At 47.4% G+C, this 25,046-nt stretch overlaps 1 protein-coding gene across 3 annotated transcripts in view; it reads left to right on the top strand.

Moving 5' to 3' along the window:
• Positions 1–25,046, top strand: part of SRGAP2 (SLIT-ROBO Rho GTPase activating protein 2) — a 113,411-nt gene that overhangs the window by 25,503 nt on the left and 62,862 nt on the right. For all 3 annotated transcript variants that reach the window (XM_071578414.1, XM_071578413.1, XM_071578415.1), the window contains exons 3-4: positions 13,512–13,704; positions 24,008–24,170. In XM_071578414.1, the coding sequence (XP_071434515.1) occupies positions 13,512–13,704; positions 24,008–24,170 (356 nt within the window). The remainder of the gene's footprint in view (positions 1–13,511; positions 13,705–24,007; positions 24,171–25,046) is intronic.

Genomic DNA, 25,046 nt, shown 5'->3' with positions numbered 1-25,046 from the left:
ATAAAAATATAAAAATACACATATATATAAATATATAAAAATCCATATATATCTAAATATATATACATATACATACATATATATAAAAATATAAAAATACATATATATAAATATATAAAAATACATATATATATATCTAAATATATATACATATGCATACATATATATATAAAATATAAAAATACATATATCTAAATAAATAAAAATCCATATATATCTCTAAATATATATACATATACATACATACATATATATATAAAAATATAAATATATATATATATACACACACAATAAATAAATAAATAAATAATTAAAAATAAATAAATACATATATAGGTAGTGCTTTTGTTTTTTTTCTTTTCACTATTAGACATTTTGCTGCATGATCATTTGTGTGGTGGGTTGCATCTGTTTTTCTTTGAATAAAAGTTCTGGGGAGCAGGTGGGTTTTCCCCAGAGAGGACTGGGATGGCATCAGAAATACTTCTATTGCAAGAACTAGGTAGATCCTGTCTCTACCTTCCAAGCAGTGTATGTGCTGTGGTTTTCTTGTGTTGAATTTTGAGTCATTGATTGTAGAAGTCGGAGTGATATAAATGGTTTGTGATAAAAGTTGTGTGTGTGTGTGAGAAGGAGGACCTGAATTTTAATGTCTGCTCTCTGCCAAAGGCATATGAAAAATAAGCATCTCCTTGTTCCTGCCCTGGTCTGAGCTGTGCTGATTAATGGGTGTTGCTGTAGCTGACAATGAACTGATAGAAAAATGATGATTCACATAATTTGAGCTTTGCAGGCTCTGTCAAATACTCATTTCCCCCTTACAAGAGGTGCTGTGGAGTGAAATGTGAGTTCCATTAAAGGCAAAAGTGCTGCTTTTCTATTTGTAACTCAAGGAGTTGGTTCTGTGCATTGTGCAGGAAAAGCCTGTTTGGGATACCTTTGCTTTCATTGAGTGTTCCTGGTGTAAACTTGGAATGTGAACAAAGACCGAGCCAGAAAACAACAGAGAGACTGGAACAATTTTTTTAAATTATTTTTTTTTTTACATAAAAGTTTTTTGTGGTTTTCACTTAGGCTTCTATCTGCTGGGGTTTGGGTGTGTTATATATGAATTAAAACAATGTTCCAATTTGATTTCTTCTGTCAACAGTTCAGGCTGATTTCCCATGAACTCTCCTGCCAGTTGAAAGAGATGGGACTTTGATTTTATGGGAGGTTTTGGGTTAATGGCAGCTCTTAGTGGGGAAAATAAGAGGCTGCTCTGGAGGAAAGGAGCTCTGTGATCAGTGTCCACTGGGACCATGGGCAAATAACTTGGCTCTTTTTGATCTTGCTGAAGTCACCTCTTAATGATGCTCGTTATTCAGCTCCCCTGGAATGTTCAGGGTTAATTAATAGTTCTGGAAACCTCCCAGACACAGAGAGGACAGGGACTGGCAGGAGGCAGTGACTACACTGGCTGCTGGAGTATATTTGACTCACCTTGTTGACTCCTGGGGACAGTCACCTTCCTGTTCTCCATGGACTGAGAGCTGTGCTGGTTTTTGGCAGGAAGGGCAGAGGAGCCAAGGAGATCTTCATGGTGCAGCTGTCCAGGTCTCGGGGCTGCTGGCCTGGCCCTGCTCCAGCCACTCGAGGGGGCAGCCGGGACCGCCCAGGTGGGTCTGGCCACTGGTGGGACATGGGTGAAGGGACTGGAGCACAAGTCCTATGAGGAGAGGCTGAGGGACCTGGGGGTGTTTAGCCTGGAGAAGAGGAGGCTCAGGGGAGACCTCATCACTCTCTACAACTACCTGAAAGGATGTTGTAGCCTGGTGGGAATTGGTCTCTTCTCTCAGGCAACCAAAACAGTAGGACAAGAGGGCACGAGCTTGAGTTCTGCCAGGGGAGGCTGAGGTTGGATATCAGGAAGAAGTTCTTTACAGAGAGAGTGGTCAGGCATTGGAATGGGCTGCCCAGAGAGGGGGTGGATTCTCTGACCCTGGAGGTCTTTAAGGTGAGACTGGATGTGGCACTGAGTGCCATGGAGTGATGATCAAAGTGGGGTTGGATCAGGGGTTGGACTTGATGATCTCAGAGGTCTCTTCCAACCCAGCTGATTCTATGATTGAATCCAGAAGCACCTCCATCCTTGGGGCTCCAGGGAAAACCCAGCTCCAGGGGCTGGGGAGTGTGTGGGCATGCAGGAGGGAAGCAGGTCTGATGTCTGGGTTTGGGCTATGGCTTTATCTGAGACCAGGGACCAGCAGGGGATGTGGTGGTGGCACCAGGGAAGGATCTTTATTTCCATGACAGCTTCAGGATGCCTCTGGAATAGTGGCACTCAGGGTTATCTTCCACTGTTACATCATCACTGGATTTCATCCTGCTCTCTTTTTTTGGATCATCAAGAAATACTCCCAGTAAATTGGTGGTGTTGGTTCTTTAACACCAAGCAAGGATGAAAATCCCTGATGTGGATAAAAATCCAGCCCCACCACGTATCTGCCTTTCCCTTTGCTGCCTCAGCCAGCCCTGGAATTTGGCAGCCTGCTGAAAGTGATTTTGAAATTCAGTTTACTGTGCTGTGCTTGAGGAGTGTTTACATGTCCCCTTTTGTTCCTCTGCATTTATTTCTCAATCATTTATGCTCGTTAACGTGTTCGTTACCAAAGGGGAGAGGGAGGAAAAGAAATCCTGAGGTGAAATTCAATTAGACACCAGCATTAATCATTCTGTTTGTATCTCTAAATATCTGACATAATTCACCAAAGGATTTCCCTTTAATTGAAGAGATTAAGACCTGTAAGTTGTAAATTGCCACTTTTGTTCTAGTGATTTTATTCATTTGGCAAATACACTTGATGTGACTTTGCATGAAATACTTGGGTGTATGAGAGTAACTTTAGGTCTTGTGAGTTGGGAAGAAATAGTAATTTTTCATTTTAATGCTGCCTCTGGGTTCTTGCATCCCACTATCTTTCAGCACTCCCAAACTTTACTTAACCTTTGGAGCACCCCTGCCAGATAAATGGAAAATTAGAATGTCAAACATAGAATCACAGAATGGATTGGGTTGGAAAAGACCTCCGAGATCATCAAGTCCAACCCTTGGGCCAACTCCAGTCCCTTTACCAGATCATGGCACTCAGTGCCACGGCCAAGCTCAGTTGAAAAATCTCTAGGGATGGGGAATCCACCCCCTCTCTGGGCAGCCCATTCCAATCCCTGAGCACTCTCTCTGCAAAGAATTTATTCCTGCTCTCCAACTTCAATTTCCCCTGGCAGAGCTTGAGCCCATCGTGCCCCCTTGTCCTATTGCTGAGTGCCTGGGAGAAGAGACCAACCCCCACCTGGCCAGAACTTCCCTTCAGGCAGTTCCAGACAGTGCTGAGGTCACCTCTGAGCCTCCTCTTCTCCAGGCTGAACACCCCCAGCTCCCTCAGCCTCTCCCCACAGCACTTGTGCTCCAGTCCCTTCTCCAGCCTCGTTGCTCTTCTCAGTTGGGTTGGAAGAGACCTCTGAGATCATCAAGTCCAGCCCTTGATCCAACCTCACTGTGATCACCAGCCCAGGGCACAGAGTGCCCTGGGCTGGTGATCACAGTGGGGTTGGATCTAGATGCGGTGGATTCTCTGTCCCTGGAGGTGTTTAAGAGGACACTCAGTGCCACATCCAGTCCCTTCTCCAGCCTTGTTGCTCTTCTCTGGCCCCGCTCCAGCCCCTCAATCTCTTTCCTCAACTGAGGGGCTCAGAACTGAACACAACACTCAAGGTGTGGCCTCCCCAAGGCAGAGTCCAGGGAAAGGGTCACTGCCCTGGGTCTGCTGGCCACGCTATTTTTGATACAGGCCAGGATCCCATTGGCCTTCTTGGCCACCTGGACACACTGTTGGCTCCTGTTGAGCTTCCTGTCAAATCAGCTACGTTTCTGTAAAAGGAGTTGGATCTGGGGAGTTTGGTCCATCCCTGGACTGTTTTCCTGAGGAAATAATTAGCACTGTGGAGGATTTCGTGTCTCTGTGTGTGTGTGGATGCTGCTTTCTCACCTATGGATGTGTCTGTGTGTGCAGCAGAAGGAATGTGGCAGTCAGGGGTGTACAGTGGGTTGAAATTGGGATTCCTGAAGTGAGGTGAGGCTCTGAGAACATATGGCAGACGCCAGAAATAATGCTCACATTCCACGTTTCTGATGAATAATTCAATTCAGTTTAGGACTGTTGCACCATTAAAAAAAAACCCTCACAGGATTTGACACAAGGCAGCTGAAACACTTGGAGAAAAAAATGTTGGAAGGCAAAAGAAGCCCCTTGTTTCACTTCTGTTTTAATCAGCAGCAGCAGAGGAAATGTGAGCACATGTAAAGTTTGGAGTTGTGGCTACTACACAGCTACTACTTTGTGGAGTAGAGGAGCAGGAGCAGGAGGAAGGGCAGGGGAGGTGAAGGGCTGCTGAGAGAAACCATCTCTCAAACCATCTCTCAGACACTTCTGGATCCCATCATGGGGACAATTCTTTTTAAACTGAGAAAGGATTTTTTTTCCTTCTCTTAACCCTAAAGTTCATCTCTCTGCATTAGAGTTTTCATAGATTGGAGGCAAAAAAAATCACCCAAATGTTTTTGAGCTCTTTAGGACAAAGTTTGGCCACCCATCACACCAGGGCTGTGTTTTGGGGAGGGGGATGTGAAGTTTTTTGCCACTGTTCAGGCTCGAGTGCCACTAAATGCTCCCAGAGCTCTGGTGCTGGGTGTCCTGAGCAGCTTTAAAAGTGGAGAAGGTGAGGCTCAGGTTTAATTATTTCTTACAGGAGTAGGAGTGTTTGGAGTGGAAATGAGTTGTCCTGTTTGGATGGTGAGGAGAGGCCATGGCACTGCAGGGTGTGTAAAGCCTAAAGCAGAAACCAGGATTGGAATATTCCTGCTTTGCCTCTGGTGTCAGGCACGGCCCAAGGCTGGTCCTTCAGCAGCTGAGCAAGCACAGGTTACCAGCCCACTTGGGCTTTGTTGCATCTAAAGTGAAGCCACAGATAATGCTGCTGATTCTGCCTTTCATCAGCCACTTTTCTGGTTTTTGGGGGGTTGTTTTTCGTGTGTTTGGTGTTAATGCATTGAAGCCCCAGTGCCCTGCAGAGTGATGAGATCACAGAGTGGTTTGGGTCGGAAGAGACCCTAAAGCTCATCTAGTTCCAACCCCTGCCATGGGCAGGGACACCAGGATGGTCCCACATCTCCCCCAGGATGGTCCCACATCTCCCCCGGGATGATCCTCCATCTCATCTCCCCCGGGATGATCCTCCATCTCATCTCCCCCGGGATGATCCTCCATCTCATCTCCCCCGGGATGATCCTCCATCTCATCTCCCCCGGGATGATCCTCCATCTCATCTCCCCCGGGATGATCCTCCATCTCCCCCGGGGATGATCCTCCATCTCCCCCCGGGGATGATCCTCCATCTCCCCCCGGGATGGTCCTGCATCTCCCCCGGGATGGTCCTGCATCTCCCCCGGGATGGTCCTGCATCTCCCCCGGGATGATCCTCCATCTCATCTCCCCCGGGATGGTCCCCCACCTCCCCCGGGATGGTCCCCCACCTCCCCCGGGATGATCCCCCACCTCCCCCGGGATGATCCCCCACCTCCCCCGGGATGGTCCTCCATCTCATCTCCCCCGGGATGGTCCTCCATCTCATCTCCCCCGGGATGATCCCGCACCTCCCCCAGGATGATCCCGCACCTCCCCCGGGATGATCCCACATCTCCCTCAGGATGATCCTCCCCCTCCCCCGGGATGATCCTCCATCTCCCCCGGGATGATCCTCCATCTCCCCCGGGATGATCCTCCATCTTCCCCGGGATGATCCTCCCCCTCCCCCAGGATGATCCTCCCCCAGGGTGATCCTGCACCTCCACCAGGTGGACTGTGTTTTGATAATAGTAAAGAAGACCTTCATTAGACAGAAAAAAAAATAATTTAAATATTCCACTTGAATTCTAGATGGATTAAATACCTTGGCAGCTTTGTCATGTTTAATTGGATGATTTGGAGCATTTACTTCAAAGCTTTGCAGTTGTGAAGCCTCACACAAGTTTTCAGTCTGTGAATGCCATGAGTGCTTTGTATGGATATGGAAAAGCAACGTCCAGACCTGCTGTGCTCAGTGGGATTCCAGTTGAGGGGTGTTTGAAGGTAGAAGTTTTGCAGGTCCCACTTGTGGTGGAGCTGCTGTGCTCCTACAAGTGGCATTTCTGTTGTGCCTGGAAAAGCTGGTAGACCCAAGTAATTAGTGATGCAAATTTATTGTGATGTAGGGCAGAAAATAAAAGGACTAGCCTTAATTTTTGCTTTTAAGCATGTCTTGCATCCTCTTCTTCCCCTTCACTGATGCAAATCTTCATTCACTTGTCTCAAAACAATTTCATCAGTCTCTGTTGGAAAGAATTTCAGCTCCCAACGCCTACAATTCTGTTTATATATTTATAACTATAAAAGGGTTCTTATCAGTGTGTATTACCCATTGCTATTATTTCTCAAACAGATAAAGAATATCCTGGTTGTAAAGGAATATTTACCTTTTCCAGGGCTCACAGTGGTTGTGAACCTGAATCTCCCTCCTGGCTCTGCTCTTAAACAAAAGGCTGTTTTGCCTCCTCTTGTACCATTTTCACTTCAAAGCTTGAATTTTGGATTGCCAGAGAGAATTTTAAGGCTGTGATGATCAGCAGCTTTTGAACAGTGGCACAGCTTGGCCTGTGAAATTCTTGCTGTTCCTTCTGAAGGCTTTTCTAAGTCATTAAACCTCCATCCATGGCTGGGGCTGCTGGGCTGGTGCCTGTCATTTATCACACCCTTGTTTGTAATCCTGTACCAGTGAAAACATTGACAGAAAGGACTACAAAGTCCTTCACTTTTGGAGTACAGCCTCTCATATGTGATGGCAGGGGAAATGTGGACAATTCTAAGCGTAATGTGGAGTAATCACATCAAAGTCTGTGATTCATTTCCCTCTCTTAAAAGTTACCTGTGTATTTAAATGGGTTTTACTTTTACTCACAGTTGTGGTGTTGGTTTTAATTTTTGGAAACTGAATGGAGTGTTGGCATCAAACTGAGCTGGAATCTTTAATGGAGTTTTAGATCAAACTGAGCTGGAATCTTTAATGGAGTTTTAGATCAAACTGAGCTGGAATCTTTAATGGAGTTTTAGCATCAAACTGAGCTGGACTCTTTGACTTCCATGGAGTCTGCAGAGGGGACAGGTGGATTCCTGTGCCACTGGAGATGGGAATTTAAATCTTTGCCACAGACAAGGCACAGGCTCTAAAATCACAGCTCCAATCTCCTGTGAAGTGGAGATTTTGTGCATTTTGACCTGCTTGTCTTTCCTGTGCTGCAAGATGAGATCGTGTTCCAGCTGTGTGTGCAGTTTAATGCGGCGTCTCCCGGTCCCTCCACCTTATTCCTTCCGGATGCTCAGGGATAACTGAGCCACACAGCCAGGCTTTGATCCTGCCTGGATTCTGTTTTCCCTTGATTCTGGCTTGGCTCCTGCTTGTGTTGAGCCTCCCTGGCAGTGCCACAGGAGTGGGGTTGGTCCGTGGGGACCACCAGGGCAGGGCTTGGTTTGGAGCTCAGCTCTGCCAGTCGGAGCAGATCCGTGTGGGAGAGAGGACTGATGTTCCGTCTGGGTGGGGGCTGGGGGTTGCTGCTCCTGGTTTGTTGTCATCCCACTCCTTTCCCAAGCTTGTCATCTTTTTATACAGCCTGGCACTTGGGAGGGGGGTGGGAACATCCTGGGAAAGCCACAGAGCAGATCCAGGGGGAGATGGAGTGAGATACTGAGGAGCAGCTGGGGCTGCCCCTGCCTTCTCCTGGTGCTCTGCTGCCAGGGCATCCTGGGCTGCCTTCCACTGGGAGCTTGGCACTGGGAAGAGATGAAACCCTTCTGCTTGGAGACCCTTCCTGGGGAGGGAGATGATCCTGCTTGGAAACCCTTCCTGGGGTGGGAGATGATCCTGCTTCGAAACTTTCTCTAGTGAGGGAAATTATCCTGCTTGGAAACCATTCTTGGGGAGGGAGATGATCCTTCTTAGAGACCATTCCTGGAAAGGGAGATGATCCTGCTTGGAAACCTTTTCTAGGGCGGGAAATTATCCTTCTTGGAGACCATTCCTAGGGTGGGAGATGATCCTGCTTGGAAACTTTTTCTAGTGAGGGAAATTATCCTGCTTGGAGACCATTCTTGGGGAGGGAGATGATCCTTCTTGGAGACCATTCCTGGGAAGGGAGATGATCCTGCTTGGAAACCTTTTCTAGGGAGGGAAATTATCCTGCTTGGAGACCATTCCTAGGGTGGGAGATGATCCTGCTGGGAGACCCTTCCTGGGGTGGGAGAAGCTCCTGCTTGGAAACCCTTTCCTGGGGAGGGAGATGATCCTGCTTGGAAACCCTTCCTGGGGAGGGAGATGATCCTGCTTGGAAACCCTTCCTAGGGTAGGAGATGATCCTGCTTGGAAACCCTTCCTGGGGAGGGAGATGATCCTGCTTGGAAACCCTTCCTAGGGTAGGAGATGATCCTGCTTGGAAACCCTTCCTGGGGAGGGAGATGATCCTGCTTGGAAACCCTTCCTGGGGTGGGAGAAGCTCCTGCTTGGAAACCCTTTCCTGGGGAGGGAGATGATCCTGTTTGGAAACCCTTCCTGGGGAGGGAGATGATCCTGCTTGGAGCAGAAATGTTGCTTGGAGTGCATGAGCTACCTGGGCAAGGAGGTCTCCCAGGTCTGAGATCGCCCTTCTATCTCTGTACGTGACCTATTGCACAAGTTGGTGCAGAAATTTGTTTCCATACTTCCAACTTGAGTTCATAGGATGCTCAAGCCCTAAAAAATTGATTGAGGTAAATTGTTTTTCAGAAGGGGAATGTTGTATCCTTAAGGAGGGCAAGATGCAGTTCCTGTCTGTGTGAATATCCATCCTCCTGCTCTGGGTGGAACTGGTTGATGGAAACACAAATTCTTGCCAGGAGCTTTGCAGAAACTCCTTCCTGTTTGGTGTAGTTTGAGGAGCCCCTACACTGGTCTATAATTCCAGCAAAATTTTTATAATCTGCTCAAGTAAAAATAGTATCAGGGTTTGGTTTTTTTTAAATAAGGATAACCTGCTATTAGTTTTGTGTGTTGGAACATTCCAAGATTGTAGGGTGGGACTGTTTAGGAGCTTGGATTTGTCACAAAGGCAAATAATGATCATGCAGATTTTTGAAAGGTAGAACCAGGTATTGTGGTGCCTTAAATGTGGTGAATCTCTTAACTTGCCTGTGATGGAAATTGCCTTTCCATGGAAGAATTAGAGACACCATCCCTGAAATCCCAGGATTTTATTCTGGGATAATTCCTTCATGACAATGCAGTGTCTTTTGTTTCTGTGTACTTTGAAATTTTAAATGGAAAAAAAAGTCAAATAGATGGTAAGTGTTGAGAATCATGAAATCACAGAGTGTTTGGGGTGGGAGGGACCTTGAAGCTCATCTTGGGCCACTCCCTGCCCTGGGACACCTTCCACTATCCCAGGTTGCTCCAAGCCCTGTCCAGCCTGGCCTTGGACATTTCCAGGGATGGGGCAGCCCCAAACTCCCTGGGCAATGAATGGCAAATGTGACCAAAACAGAGAAGGTGGAAGATCTTTCCTTACCCTTTGAATTGATGAAAAACTGAGTGTGCCTTCAGGAGGCTCCAGGGAATGTGGCAGAGGTGGTTACAGCGTGGAGAAAAGTCAAGTTACACAACTGGGTAGGATTATACAATGGTCTGTCCCTCGGTGACCCAGGTGACTTTATGATCTGGTGATGGAAATGAATAAATGGTTTGTTTTAAATGGATGGAAACCTTTTCTGTGGCTGCTGGGGACGTTTAGATCATGTAGTTGTCGCCCACGTGAGCTTCAAATACAAGAGAGGATTCAGCAATACAGGGCAAGGCTTAGAAAAGAATACCTGGTGTTTAATCCTAATTTTTGCCACAGGCATCTTGACCTTGAATTATTCACCCTCTGGCACTGGAAGCCCTGGCAGCAGGAGCAGAGACTTTCCTTGTCTTCAGAGGTCACAGGGGGTGGCATTGCCAAGGTCTGGAGGAGAGGGGGGGGAAGGTTTGTTGGTGTTTAAAGGGGCTGATAACCCACTAACCTGTGCAGATGGAAAGGTGGAAAGGCTCTGAGTTGGAAGTTGAAGGGGTTGTTGTGGCTGGAGCCTGGAGAGGTCCCGTGTGCCTCGGTGACCCGCCTGGAGCTCCGGCTCCTCCGGGAATGTGCCGGGAAAAGCACCTCCTGCTTGTGTAAGCAGGGGGAAAACAAGCACACACTTCATACTCCAGAAAGCCCAGTAAGCCTCAGGAAATTCCTGCATTCTTGATTTTATTTTGTGGCCGAGGACTGCGGGGTGTGTGTTTGAAAGATGAGCAAGGTCGCCCTTCTGGATGGGCTGAGCTGAACGGCCCATTGTTCCCCCAGGAGCCCCATCAGCTGTCACTGCTCCCCCCCAAAACACTGGGGTTATTGAGACAGAAAAAGTGCTGATACCTCTCCTTTTGTGCTAAAGGAAAAGGTCCTGGGTCTTGCTGCTGTGTGTGTGGTGTGGCTTCTCCAGAGCTGGAGCTCCCTCCTGGTTTTATAGTTGAAATACTTGTGCTCTGCTGATCTTCTGCTCTTTGAGAGCTGCTGAGTTTGTGGAAGAGTTTTTTTTGTGTTTCTGCTTTTGCTCCTGAAGGTGGTTTCTCAGTTGACACTGTGGCTGATGGAGAAATGTCCCAAGTTTGCCAGGTTGTCACCCTGGTCAAAAAATCCATCAGTTGTGGCACTGAGATGGGTGGGGGCTCATACCATGACCTGTCTGAGCTCTGTCTGACATTTTCCATTCCTACCCACCCTAACTTGCTTTTCAAACTGCTCATCCAACCTGGTGGGGTCTCTGACTTCTGAACAAATCCCTAAATGCACAAACAGATCCATCACAGCCAAACCAGGTGTTTGCTGAGTGTCAATTCTGACCCTTTAAGTGCATTTCTTTGTGTTCTCAGCAGAACACACCAAGGTCTGCTCAGGTATTTTCTCTGTGTGATCCCTTTTCATGAGTCCAGGAAGTAAAGCCACAAGTTCCTTAATTAGTGTCTTTGTCCAGTAACTTCTGAAAAGGTCACGGGGTTGTTTCTGTGTTGGGACCATCCCTTTTGTTGAGAAAAGGGGTGGAGGAGAAGACACAAAGGGAGGAAGAACTTGCCTTGAAGGATGTTCTTTATGAATGTCAGACCTTCAGGTGAGTGCCAGGTTGAGGATTAGGTGAGCTTGGGTTTTGCAGCAAGGAACCATCACGTGACTGGCCATTTTGGTGCAGTTCTCACTGTCCTTCCTCACCTTCTTTGCTTTTTGAAGCCTTAATGGCAAAGCCACAGGTGGGATGGGGGTGCCTGGTGTGCATTCACCTGGCCAGACCTGGCACTCTGAGATCCTGCAGTGGTTTTGGGGCCAGACCTGGATGGAGATGTGTTGAGCATCAACAGCAGTTTTTCCCCTAAGTTTTGGCAGGTGTGATGTGTGTAAATAAATATCTACTCTTTCCCTGTGCCCCTCTCAGGCCCTGCCAGTCCTGAAATACCAGAGCAGACAACAAAGACATCTCAGAACCAGACACATCTCTTGAGCTGCAGAAAAAGCAGGTGCAGGTTTTGCCTGGTGTGGGTTGTCCCTCCCTGTGCCCTTGGGTTTGATTAAAGAACTACAAGGACACCTCATGCAGGTGTATTTGTGTGGCCTTGTGTTTTCTGATGAAGAAACACAAGTTTTGTCTTTTCTGGGGAAAAAAATCAACCTGAGCAGCTTTGCCCCATCCTCTGTTTTGTTCCTTTCTGTCTGTGATCCCTCCTTGCTGTGGCACCACAGCCTGAGAAGTGGCACTACCAAACTAAAGTGCTCATCAGGGTCATCTTCAAGCTTGAAAAACCCCCACATTTGTGCAGATTGTGATGAATTTTTATTTTTTTTCTTGGCAAATCTAACTAAGGGCCATATTTTCCTGCGTGTGTTTTGGGGTTTTGGAGTCCCTAAAATAAAAATGCAGGTTTTCTTCTGCCCTTAAAACTGTTTCCACAGATGTGAGCACGATCCAAGGCAACTGCTGCTCACAGGGCATGGCAAGAGGGAGATCCAGATGGTTTGCCTGGTGTGCCTTTCTGGGCAAAGGGACAAGCACAGGAGGAGCCAAGCTGGGCTCTGAGATTATGTATTTCAAGAATTAGCAACGAAGGAGTTGATTAAAAAATTGCATTTGGGAAATGATCCCACCTTCAGTTGTGGTGACAAACCTGAGGGTGCCTGCGGGGTGTGGATGTGAAGAAAAGCTGTGAGTGCTGGAAACCTGATTTTTTCCTTATTTTATTGCTGGTTGTGAATTCAGCTTGGAACAGCAGAGCTTGGAAAACCTCTGGAAAGAGCAGCAGGAACAGTCAGGCCATGGCAGGGCTCTCTGCAGCTTGACTGCTCCAAGACCTTGAGATGAAAGTGCATATTTTATTGGTTTCATGTTGAGTTTATTGCCTGTGTAAAAGCCAAGGAACCTTTGCTGGCTGCATCACTGAATATTTCTGCATTTTTAGACTGAGACTGACACGCTTCTGGCTGTGTTTTCTTGCCCTCTCTGACCCTGAGTGAGTCATTTCTCTGTTCTGCCCCTCAAATTCAGGATCAGTAGGATCAGGAGAACACCTGGCTTGAAAGGCTGCTGGGAGAAGCTTTTATATTTGTAAAATGTTTGAAAACTCTTTGTAAAATATTGTGTTAATATAGATATAGTCATCATAATTACGCTGCAATTATTATGAATATGCATTAATAATTAATAGTATTAATGATGATGTTAACCCTATATCTTTGGGTCTTTCAGACAGGGATGTGCAACTTGCAGGTTTTTAAAAAGCAGTTTTCCTGGAGAGAATTCCCTGCTGGGAGTGCTGTGCTGGTGGCTCCCTGAAGGGTTGTGTTTCTCCCTTCCAGGGCTGGGTTTCTAACACAGCTGGAGCCTCAGTCACTGAGTGAATAACCCCAAACTGGAGCCTTCAGGGAGTGCCCCAGAATGTGCAATGTCTTGTTTCTGCATCAGGAATGGGCTGCAGAGGAATCTGATAGAATTCCCTGCAGTGACTTGCTGAGCTGACGTGGGGTATTGCAGCACTGAGCCCTTTTTCCAGCCTGAGCTTCAGTACATTTTTGGGCAGTGACCACTTGTTCTTGCTGCCAAAAATGCACTTGACACTCGGAACTGATGCACTTTCCAGCAGGAAAGCTTTGCTGGTAGGTCTGTGCTCAGGATTGCAGGTTTTTGGCTGAATTTCCAAGATACAATCCCAATCATTTTCTGTCTGCAGGTAGAGTTAATCACCATAACGAAGCTTCGCTGACACACTGCTAATGAGGCAACGTATTTTTAACTATATTTGATTGGAGCAATTTTCTGGTGTTTAATCTGGAGTGCTTTTATTTGTTGCAGAGATCCGTGCCCAGTTGGTAGAGCAGCTGAAATGCCTTGACCAACAGTGTGAGCTTCGGGTCCAGTTACTGCAGGACTTGCAGGATTTCTTCCGCAAGAAGGCAGAGATTGAGATGGATTACTCCAGGAATTTGGAGAAGTTGGCTGAGAGATTCCTGGCTAAAACTAGGAGCACCAAAGACCAGCAATTCAAGTAGAGTATTTGCCTTTTGGTTTTGCCCCTTTTTTCCCCTTCCCCTCTAGATTTGATTGCAAGGATAGGAATGGAAATGATGTGGTGACTTGGAGGTACCAGAACTGCTGGGAATGTCACAGTGAAATGTTTCCCAATTTGTGTTGAACACAGAACCCATTCAATGTTTTTGGGTGCTCATTATGGTTATTCCTGGTAGGTCAAATGCTCTCAATAAGGAATGAAATGGTAAAAATTTGGCATGTTTAAAAGGAGTCATTGTCTTGGGAAAGGTGGGCAAAGCTGTGCACCAGATTTTGATGGACAAAGCCAGGATTTCCTTTGGTGCCAGTGGCTTTGCTCTGGTTTTTTTATGGGGAACTGTTTCCAATCTGTTTTCTGCTGTCAGCTCTCTGTTTTCAATATCCCACACATCCTCAGTGTAGGAGTTGAGTGTTGTATCTCTGCTACTATCACTTCAAACAGGAGAGAAATGGAGCCTGGAGTCCTTCTGAGTCCAACAGCACTTCACACCAGAGCTGTGCCACTGGGGACAGGGGAATCCCTGGATACCAGGCTGATGGAACTCAAATAAAATTTGAAGATGTCCTTATTGCCAGTCAGCTTTTCCCCTGGTGGAAGCGTTGGTGGCAAGTGGGTCTGGCTGTGCTGCTGGGATTGTTCCTGGTGTTTGGCTGTTCCTGGTGTTTGGCTGTTCCTGGTGTTTGGTTGTTCCTGGTGTTTGGCTGTTCCTGGTGTTTGGCTGTTCCTGGTGTTTGGCTGTTCCTGGTGTTTGGTTGGATTTTTGGTTGTTCCTGGTGTTTGGCTGTTCCTGGTGTTTGGCTGTTCCTGGTGTTTGGCTGTTCCTGGTGTTTGGTTGGATTTTTGGCTGTTCCTGGTGTTTGGCTGTTCCTGGTGTTTGGTTGGATTTTTGGCTGTTCCTGGTGTTTGGCTGTTCCTGGTTTTTGGCTGTTCCTGGTGTTTGGTTCTTCCCCACTTCTCTGAGTTGGGATGACTAACACGTGTGGAACGTGGTTTCATGGATTCAAATCCTTCTGATTTACTGATCAGTCCTGCCAGGAGGTGCCTTTCCCAGGAAAAGGGAATAGGTTTTCCCAGGGAGGGAGATGCAGGAGAGGAGCTGTGGGTGCAGAAGGGGCTGGGGCAGAGACTCCAGCACGGAGCTGCTGGAGTTGACATCTGGGCAGAGCAGGGGCTTGTTGGGTCCTGTTGTCAGGGCAGCAGCTGGGGAAAACAGGGAGCTGTAGCAGCCTTGGGACCTGAATCATCCTGCCTTGGACAGAGCAGGCTGAAAGAGGCTCCATCTGGGTCTCCCCCACCCAACATGCAGCGTCACTCCGAGGTTGGGTCGGGCTGTTGCCCTGTTTGTGTTGTGTTGTTGCTGTGTTTGGAGGGATGTGGGGATGCTGCAGCTTTCCCTTGCCACAAGCAGCTCCTGTTGTGGGAGCCATTAAGGAGGCACCTTTGTAGTTTCCTTTCTGTGCAGCTGGGATGTCATTTGGTTTGGTTCTCCTTTAAAACTGGTGTTGTTGGGAAAGCCTGAGTGCCAAGCAGAGCTTTGGACAGGCTGGAAAAGAGTCACTCAGCTTATCTGTGGGCCTGTCATTGTCTGGAGTGTTTGTTCTTTGCCTTTACAGTGAAAGTGTTGTTACAACTCCAAGCTGTGTGTTTTCTGCACGTGCTTTTAAGATGGCACTAAAGAAATTATGTTGTGAATTACAATTTTCCTCTGCATTATGATTTGTCTTTTCAGCTGATTTTGTTGTTATTCCTGGTGAAAACTGAGGTGATTTCCTTTATATCTCATTGAATAAAACATCCCATCAGAAATGCTTTTGTATTCAGCTTTTAATATTGGGAAAGTTCCTATTTGGAGATCTGGAGGGAATTTATAATGTGGAAGTTTTGACCATAGTAGTGTCATCCTTCATGTGAATGAATAATTCATGCTGGCTGTGATACTGCTGGGTTTTAATTTGTTGTTGTTGTTGTTCTATTGCATTTTCCTCATTGACCCCTGCCCTGTTTTTGAGCTGTTTGTACTTCAGATGAGATTTATACCTGGACAAAACTGACCTCAGATATCCCAGCTATGAAGTGTAGCCTGAACTGGAGAGGTGATTTTATCAACATGTAAAACCTTGGCTTGAGTTTCTGAATTAAGTGTCCACACTTTTCTGGTCAAGTGCAGGGCATTGCCCAAAATACTCTGAAAGCTGTTCCTGAACATCACCTTCAGTGTGCAGGGAGAGGGGCTGATACTGTAGGGGAGCTCCTGACAGAAAAACACCTTGCTCCTGGAATATGTTAGCCCTGCAGAGCCTGAGTCCCAAATGTATGAGTTGTTAATTTGGTCAAGAGTGGAATAAGAGGGAAAAAAACCAGGTTGTAACTCTAAAGCTGCTGCTGTGTGGGCAGGACTGGTCACAGCATGGCACCAAGGTGGGTTCTGCCATCCAGGACTTGTTTGGTCACTTGTCTGCTGGCTGTGCCAGTCAGAAGTGGGTCAGAATACCACAGGGATCAGCAAGGAAACAGTCCCAGTTCCAATCCCCCATCCCCACCACTGCCCTGTCTCAGTGGTGCAGATATCTTGGCTGGGATCTCCTCTGTGGATGCTCAGGCTGTGATGTCTTTGGGAAGCCCCAAAAGCCCATTTAATCAAAGCCAGCCAGGAGAGCTCTCCTGCTCAGGGGCCTGGGATTACAGTGTGTGAGAGGAGCTGTAATTGCCTGGCTCTGCCCCTCTAAATACCCACTGATGGGCTGCTCCTTCCCCAGCCTGGTAATTACGGCAGAAGGTACCGTGTCATTCCGGGCTGCTCCCCGTGTCACTCACTGTTTTTAGATCTCCAACACTCAGCCCAGGAGGAGCTCAGTCAGGCTCTCACCCTGCAATTTGCATGTGCTTTCAGACTCCTCAGCTATTATGTAATTGCCAAGTTGCTCCCACGGTGTTCATTTAAGGGAATGCTGTCAAGGGCAGGAGGCTCCAGGCTGACCCTGGAAGTTGGATTGTGTGGCTTCCTCCTCCTGCAGTCCCCAGGCTGGAGAAGGCACAGCCTGCAAGAAGAGAGTAGCACCAAGTGCAGGCTGGGCTGGGGGTTCTCACAAAGCCTTTGCTTGGGGTTTATTTTCCTGCCTCAGAGGGAGAGCTGCTCAGGTGGCCACATTTTCATAGAATCAGGAGATGGTTTGGGTTGGAATGGACCTTAAAAGTTCAGCTCATTCCACCCCGTGCCATGGGCAGGGACACCTTCCACTAGCCCAGGTTGCTCCAAGCCATCTTTCTTGTCAGCTCCTTCAGGTCCTGGAAGGGCACAGTTGGGTCACCCTGAAGCTTCTCTAGTCCAGGTTGAACAATCCCAATTCTCTCAGCCTGTCCTTGGAGGAGAATTCTCCATATGGGCTTTGAAATGTAGGTGGTTGTGTCCTGACAGCAAACTGTGCCAAGCTGGGGCTGGGCTGGATGGGAGTTTGCTCAGAGCTCAGCTTGGAGCCTCCCTGGGGCACCCCAGGCTGGTTTGCAGAGGTGGGTGTGTGTTACTCTCACCTGATGTCTTTGAAGAAGGGGAACAGATTGATTTAGCCAAGGTGGCATATGAGTTGGTGGCAGTTGGATGTATCCCAGATTTTACTTGCTTTTAACTCTCAGCCATGGCTGTTCCACCTCACTTTGCCTGTTCTCTTTTAAAAACCTTTTTTTTCAGTTAGAACAGGCTATTAAAGAGTCATACAAAATGTCTATATTTTGTGTATATATTCCATATATTGCTCAGTACCCACTGGTGAATAGGAGTGGCATAAGGAGAGGAGGAAAAAAAGGCATTTTATATCCCAAGTCTTCTAACTCTGGTTCTTACAAGAGCTTGTTGGCCACAGTTTGGTGTGTAGCAGGTAAATCAGAGCACCCACTCTGAGATCAGCTCAGTTGGTTAAAACTTGGTTGTAATAACACCAAGGTCATGGGTTCAATCCCCTGTATGAGCCATTGACTGAAGGGTTGGACTTGAAGATCCTTGTGGGTCCCTTCCAGCTCAGAATAGTCTGTGAGTCTGTGATTCTGTGTCTGCTGGGTCTGGAGGTCCCTTCAGGCAGCTCTGCTGGGTGTGGGTCTGACTTCCAACCCCAGAGAAAGACTCTGCCCACCCCATTGAGACCCTGGAACCTTCATGTGATTTCTGTCCTGGTCAATTAACACAGGATAAAATCTGTGGCAAATCTTAAGTGATTCCTTCAAGAGAGAAAATAAGGAAGAAAAAAAAAAAGAAAAAAGGGAAAAAATAATGCTATTTAAGGCCATATTTTAAATCAAGCTAATCTTTGGAAGCAGGGCACTGAGTGGCAATTGTCAGCTGGAGAGCTGAATGTCCAGGATATCCCAGCATGAAATTCAGATGGCTTTCTGGCAGCCTTTGCCTCGAAGTAGAAGATGCAGAATAAGTCTGGCAACCTTGGGGCTGAGCACTTGTAAACAACAGATGTTCATAACTGGAATCTTTTGGAAGAGAAGGGCAGGGAGCAGCATGGATGTCCATGCTTGTAATTCTCAAAGTTTGCAGTTAACACTGAGCTGTGTCAGGGAAAATCAAACACTGATTTGAATGAGCAGCTTGCAGAGAAGCTCAACTTTGGTTTTCTTAACAGTGAAATGATTTCTTTAAGGGAAGATGATACAGGCAGTGAGGGAGGTGTCAACAAAAGCATTTGGGTCAGGTGGGCTTCAGTTACATTATCATCATTATGATAATGTTTATGATGATAATAATAACAAACACTGTCATAGGCTGTTGTGACCTGGGATTCTTTTGGATGGAGCTGAGTCCTGCCTATTTTTTCCCCCGAGTCTGTCAAGTACCAGCATTTGGAAGGTTTTTCTAAGCATGAAACATTCATTTATTCAGTGACCTCCTTGACTGCAGAGACCCAGGAATATGTGACAGTGAAAATGGATGTAAAGCCTCAGGGGGCATTTCTGAGCTGCTTTTCATGCTGTCAGTGAGCCCAGTCTGGCCCTGTGCTGCTTGGTGTGATTGGAGCCACTGCTGCCAGAGCACAACATTCACAGAGGTCTGAAATAGTGTTTACAGCAACAATTAAATCCCTGCTCCAACACCTGGCCTGGCTCCAGCTCTGAGGGTGTGCAGGGTGGACTGTTCTGGGCTGTGCCAGGGGTGGAAGTGTCTGGTGAACACCTCAAAGGAACAACTCCTGAGAATTCTGGGGAGGTTTTTTATCTGACTCATTCCCCTGTCTGATGCTCCTTATAGAAACCCAAGATTCTTATTGCTGGTTTGTGGCTGTGCCTTTTTAGGTTTTAATTATTTTGTTATGTCTTATTTTTTGTTACAATCTGGTGTGTGGGGAGGAAGGTATTCATTTAGAATAACTTTTCCTATTACTCTGGACAGGGTTTCTTTGCAGCATTGCTGTCCCTGTGTCTCTCTCCTGCTTGCCTTAAAGCAGATAAATCTTGGATTGTCTGCGAGTTCCTTGTATGAATGAGTAATTTAATTAAGACATTTCAGCTCCATGAGGCTCAATCTTCCCTTCTGATCTTTCTGAGACCAGCTGAACCCTTTGAAGTGGAAGTTGCAGAGGACCCCATCAAGATAACACCCAAGAAACCACAGAGCTTCAGACTTTGTGGTTCCCTAAAAATGTGTGCACAGCTTCCTCTTCCTGCTCCCAGACCCACTGCTGAGCTCTGGTGACATTGAGGCTGACCTAAATAAACATCACACCATCTTTCCAGGGGCATCAATAGTGCTGGAAATAAACCTGGATCTTGGCATCTCCTTCCTGCTCTTTCTTCTCCTTGTCCCCCTCATGGGGAAGGTTTGACTCCAGGAGCTGTTGTGAATGTGGAGTTGCCAGAACTTTGGGAAAAACTCACATCCAGGTCCTAAAGTTTTGGGTTGATCTCATCAGTTTTTCCCTGTTCAGGTAATAGGTGGAACTGGAGCTCGTTCTTGGTCATACCCAGTGGTCCCACTTGCGTATTTTCCTTCCCTCTTTCACACTTCCTTGGTGGTGACATGGAACTGGAAGCAGAGTATATTTGGCAGCTCCTTGGAGGGTTGAAATGGTTAATGAAAATCACAATTTGCCTCTGCCATCTGCTCGTGGTTACCACTGGAAGGGGTTTGTTGTAAACAGTTGTAAAACTTCTGCTCTGTGTTGTGAAAACTGTGGCCATGTTCCACCCCAGGAAAAGCTGCAGTTCTAGAGGTGCTCTGGCAGTTAATGTGTGTGGAGTTTTAAAGGCTTCTTGGAAGCTTTAGAACAAGCCACTGCATCTTTCCTTTCCTCTTTCATTCCTGCCTTTATCTGCTTTTTGATGGGAAAATTATCACCAGCTATTACTGGTGAGGTTTTGCCTCCCTTCTTGTGAAAACCTCCTTGTGAGAACATTGAACCTGTTCCAAAGCAAGAGACCATTTCCCCAAGGCACTGAAGGGGTTATTGGGTCCAGCAGCCAGCCAGAAGTTGCAGGAATTGGACTGCAGAGTCTGGCACTGTGCAGGGCTGTGGCTGCCTGAGGTGGAGCTCGGGCTGCACATCCCGAGGTGACAATCCCACCACCCATTGGGAGCATGTGGGTTGGGATTAGCTCTTCCTGCAGGGATGGCCTTTCATGTGGAACCACATGGAGCGTGTCAACAACCCATCTGGCGCCATCAGACACCAGTGGTTCTGCTCCCCAGGCTTTTCCTGGGCTCCTGGCATTCCTGCTTTGTGCTGCCCTGGAATAGCTTGGGCTGCTGTGGCAGGGCAGCCTGGACAGCTGGGAATTGTCCAGTTGGCTGTTGCATCTCTTCTGGTCCCCCTTGGTGCCTCAGGTTTCTTTGAGGACAAGGCCCTTGTCCCTGCTCTCTGGTCCTTCCCATGAGTTCTTGTCCACAGTCCCACCTCGTGGTCCTTGTGGCTCTTCCAAGCTGCTGGTGGTGGGGTTGGGCTCACAGTGATGGGCTAAGAGGGTTTTTGAGGCAGGACTTTGAACAGCTGATGGAGTGTCTGAGCTTTTTGTTCCTTTGAGCTTTTTGTTCCTAAGTTTCATTCCCAAACTCGTTATGGTCTTTGATTAATTTTCACTTGTAGCCCTGCCAGCTTTAGAGGGCAAATACTGAGTCACTGGTTAAAGTGCTGTGATGTCATTGGTGTAAAGGAGCAAACCAGCCAGCTTTTAATGGCTTTGAATCCTTTCCTTCATAAACTTTTCTTTATATCCTTTCTTCTACCTGAACCACAGTTTATTGGCAGAGTTTGTGGCTCTTCAGATTTGCTGTACACCCCCAATCCAGCACTGCTCCTTGGAGAAGCTCCTCCTGGAGATGCCTTTTCTCCTCCTGGAGATGCTTTTTCTCGTCCTGTGGATGCCTTTTCTCCTCCTGGAGATGCCTTTTCTCTTTCTGGAGATCCCTTTTCCCTTCCTGGAGATGCCTTTTCTCCTCCTGTGGATGCCTTTTCTCTTCCTGGAGATGCCTTTTCTCTTCCTGGAGATGCCTTTTCTCCTCCTGGAGATGCCTTTTCTCCTCCTGTGGGTGCCTTTTCTCCTCCTGTGGGTGCCTTTTCTCCTCCTGTGGGTGCCTTTTCCCTTCCTGGAGATGCCTTTTCTCCTCCTGGAGATGCCTTTTCTCCTCCTGGAGATGCCTTTTCTCCTCCTGGAGATGCCTTTTCTCTTTCTGGAGATCCCTTTTCCCTTCCTGGAGATGCCTTTTCTCCTCCTGTGGATGCCTTTTCTCTTCCTGGAGATGCCTTTTCTCTTCCTGGAGATGCCTTTTCTCTTCCTGGAGATGCCTTTTCTCCTCCTGGAGATGCCTTTTCTCCTCCTGTGGGTGCCTTTTCTCCTCCTGTGGGTGCCTTTTCCCTTCCTGGAGATGCCTTTTCCCTTCCTGGAGATGCCTTTTCTCCTCCTGGAGATGCCTTTTCTCCTCCTGGAGATGCCTTTTCTCCTCCTGTGGGTGCCTTTTCTCCTCCTGTGGATGCCTTTTCTCTTCCTGGAGATGCCTTTTCCCTTCCTGGACATGCCTTTTCTCTTCCTGGAGATGCCTTTTCTCCTCCTGTGGATACCTTTTCTCTTCCTGGAGATGCCTTTTCTCCCCCCGGAGATGCCTTTTCTCCTCCTGCAGATGCTTCTTCTCCTCCTGCAGATGCCTTTTCTCTTCCTGGAGATGCCTTTTCTCCTCCTGCAGATGCTTCTTCTCCTCCTGCAGATGCCTTTTCTCTTCCTGGAGATGCCCTTTCTCCTCCTGCAGATGCCTTTTCTCCTCCTGCCCTCTCTTCAGTGGAAGGAATAAACCCTCCCTGTGTTTCTTACCCTCTCTGTGGTGGCAGCTCTTACCTCTGTCTCAGCAGGCTCAGAGCTCTGCTCCTGCTCTGCTTTGCTCATCATTCTGGCTGCAGCCTGTTCACTTCCCAAAGATTCCCAATTCTATTACCCATGTCTCAGCCACTAATTAGCTCTCTGGCACATTAAGAAAACAAGCATTATGCTGCAGACTCTGGGGGCAGATGAGTGGCAACTGTTTGATTGATGAGGCTCAACATCTGGTGGTTTGAACCTTGTGGAGTTCTGCACTTGGATCAGTCCATGTGGGTTTGGACCTGCAGTTCAGGACACTGGAGGAGGATGGAAAATGCTGTCTCTAAATAAAATCTGCACCTTCTCATGTTTTCTTTTCTCTTTATTTTTTACTCCAAAGCCCAGGATCCTTTTTATGCTCCCCCCACTACACACACACTGCAGGCCTTGGATCACAGGCTGCAGTCATTCATTCCTGAGCTTTGCTTTTTTTTTTAAGGGAACAAGCACTGAGCTCAGCCATTCTGAAACTTTTTTTTTTTAATCTCAAATTATCCATATTGCACCACAAATCCAACTGCTGATGTCATGAGAAGGGTAATGAAAGCCTGCCCTGGCTCAGCTTTCCCATTTTCCCAGTGTCAGACCCTTCTTGCAGCAGAGATTGCTCTCCTTTCAAGTGCAGAATATTCCCTTTTTCAATGGAAATTAAGCCACATTTCTTTCAAGAGGAAAGAAATCCGATACAGTCACGTACAACAGTCTGGGAGGGCTTTGGCTTTGCACCACAGATCTGACTTAGTCTTTTCTAAATAAATATTATTGTACTGTGAATGAATGATAAACAGACCTAGGGAGAGGTAAATGATGTCACCAAGACTCCACCTGGCTCTGCCAGTTCCAAGCACTGCTGGAGCACCTCACACCATCCCTGCTTTTATCTGGGATGAAGTGGAGCCCTAAGAAATGACTTACTCCTTTCAGCAGATGAGATGCTGCTCCAAATAAACTGAGGTTCCTCTCATCTCCCTTTGTGTTGCTTGTTTGCAGGGTGCACCAGCCCTATTAAGGTGGAGAAGGTTCAAAGATGAGAGAATAAAGCTGCTTGTGTGAATGTTTCTGTCTCTTTGGCTCAGGACAGATAGAGATGCTGTCACATAATTGGGTTTGTACATGAAACATGACATTTTGTTTCCTATGCAGATGCTATTTAGCCAACTGGGTGCTTGAAATCTTTTAATTGTGGTAAGACAGAAATGTTTGAGACAGGACTGGGAAACCTGTTGTCAGACACTGGAGCCACTGCTGTCCCCCAGGCACTGATTTATGCCCAAAATCCTGGAGTCAGAAGGAGAAATTAAAGCCTGCATTTGGGACAGTGTAACCTGCATTTGCAGGGTCTGTTTGCTGGGGAACAGAAGCCCCTGGCCATGGGAATGGGGTGAAATGCAACTGAGTGAGGGTGTGTTTGATCTGTTTTCCTCTGCCCTCCTATCCCTCAGCAGATCCTTCCATCCCATCCCATCCCATCCCATCCCATCCCATCCCATCCCATCCCATCCCATCCCATCCCATCCCATCCCACCCGTCCATCCCATCCCATCCCATCCCACCCGTTCCGTCCATCCCACACGTCCATCCCATCCCACCCGTTCCGTCCATCCCACACGTCCATCCCATCCCACCCGTTCCGTCCATCCCACCCGTCCATCCCATCCCATCCCATCCCATCCATCCCATCCGTCCATCCCACCCGTTCCGTCCCGTCCCACCCGTCCCGTCCATTCCACCCGTCCATTCCACCCGTCCATCCCATCCCATCCCATCCCATCCCATCCCATCCCATCCCATCCCATCCCATCCATCCCTCTCTCCATCCCTCCCTCCATCCCACAGCTGCATTTCCAGCGTTCCCAGACCCAGAACACCACGAGCAGAATCCTGGTGTTCCCCTCAGGTGGAGTCCTACCCACTGGTTTGTGTTTTGTGTCCTCTCTAGGAAGGATCAGAACGTGCTGTCCCCAGTGAACTGCTGGAACCTGCTGCTCAACCAGGTGAAGAGGGAGAGCAGGGACCACACCACCCTCAGTGACATCTATCTCAACAACATCATCCCACGCTTCGTGCAGGTCAGCGAGGACTCAGGACGCCTCTTCAAGAAGGTATCGGAGACATCTTTCTCTGGTTCTTCTAAAATCCACTTCCACCTCTTCTGGTGCATCAGTTTATTGTTGCCTGAGGCTTTTGAGCTCTTTGTGGATAACTGTGTTTGACTTGAGATTTTTTCAGTAATATTATTCTTCTAGTGTTTTAGGATTTTCCCAGATGTGGCCGGTTGAGATTTGTTGGTCTAAATTCAGGCCATGTTTTCTCCTCTTAACCTGCTCACAGTTCTGTGTGGATGTTGAAACCTTCATTAAATAAGCAGAAATGCTCCAGGTCTTCAACTCTGAACATAGTGAAGAACAACTCTCTAAAGACAGAATTGTATCTGCCATGGAGGAGAAATTGCTGTTAAAAGGAAAATTAGAGAGAATTCCTACTATGCTGGATAATAAAAGGATGGATTGTCAGTCTCTGGAAAAGGAGAAGGTGTAACTGAGAGGTCTCTTTTGTTTGCCTTCTCCCCTTTCTCTCCCCTTGATTTCCACCTGGAAAGAAAGGTGGGACAGTGTGGGAGGGTTTTTCTATTAAGAATCTGTTCTTCCAGTTAAAGAAACACGATAGGGAGGCTTTGAAAGTGTGTTCAGTGGTCTCTGCTGAGATTTGCCAATCACTGGAACATCTGCTGCTTAACATGTTGAAATCGTTGCAGCTCTACCTTTGAAAGCCATTTCTCTGCCCCCACCCCCTTGCAATGTGTCATGAGCTTGGGGAGTTATTTCTGCTCTTTCAAGGCCTGGGGAGGGGAAAGAGTGTTCAGATATTTCTTAACCTCCTTCTATTGCTTTAGCTGTTAAAGGGAGTCTATAAAAGGCAGTTTGTTTAGACTGCTGGAAACTGAACAATGCTCAGTATTGTGGGAGATATTTCATGTC

Source organism: Pithys albifrons, chromosome 28, assembly GCF_047495875.1.
Source record: "Pithys albifrons albifrons isolate INPA30051 chromosome 28, PitAlb_v1, whole genome shotgun sequence".
Lineage (NCBI taxonomy): Eukaryota > Metazoa > Chordata > Aves > Passeriformes > Thamnophilidae > Pithys > Pithys albifrons.
The sequence above is the reverse complement of the archived record's forward strand: the minus strand, read 5'-3'. Positions and strand labels throughout refer to the sequence as shown.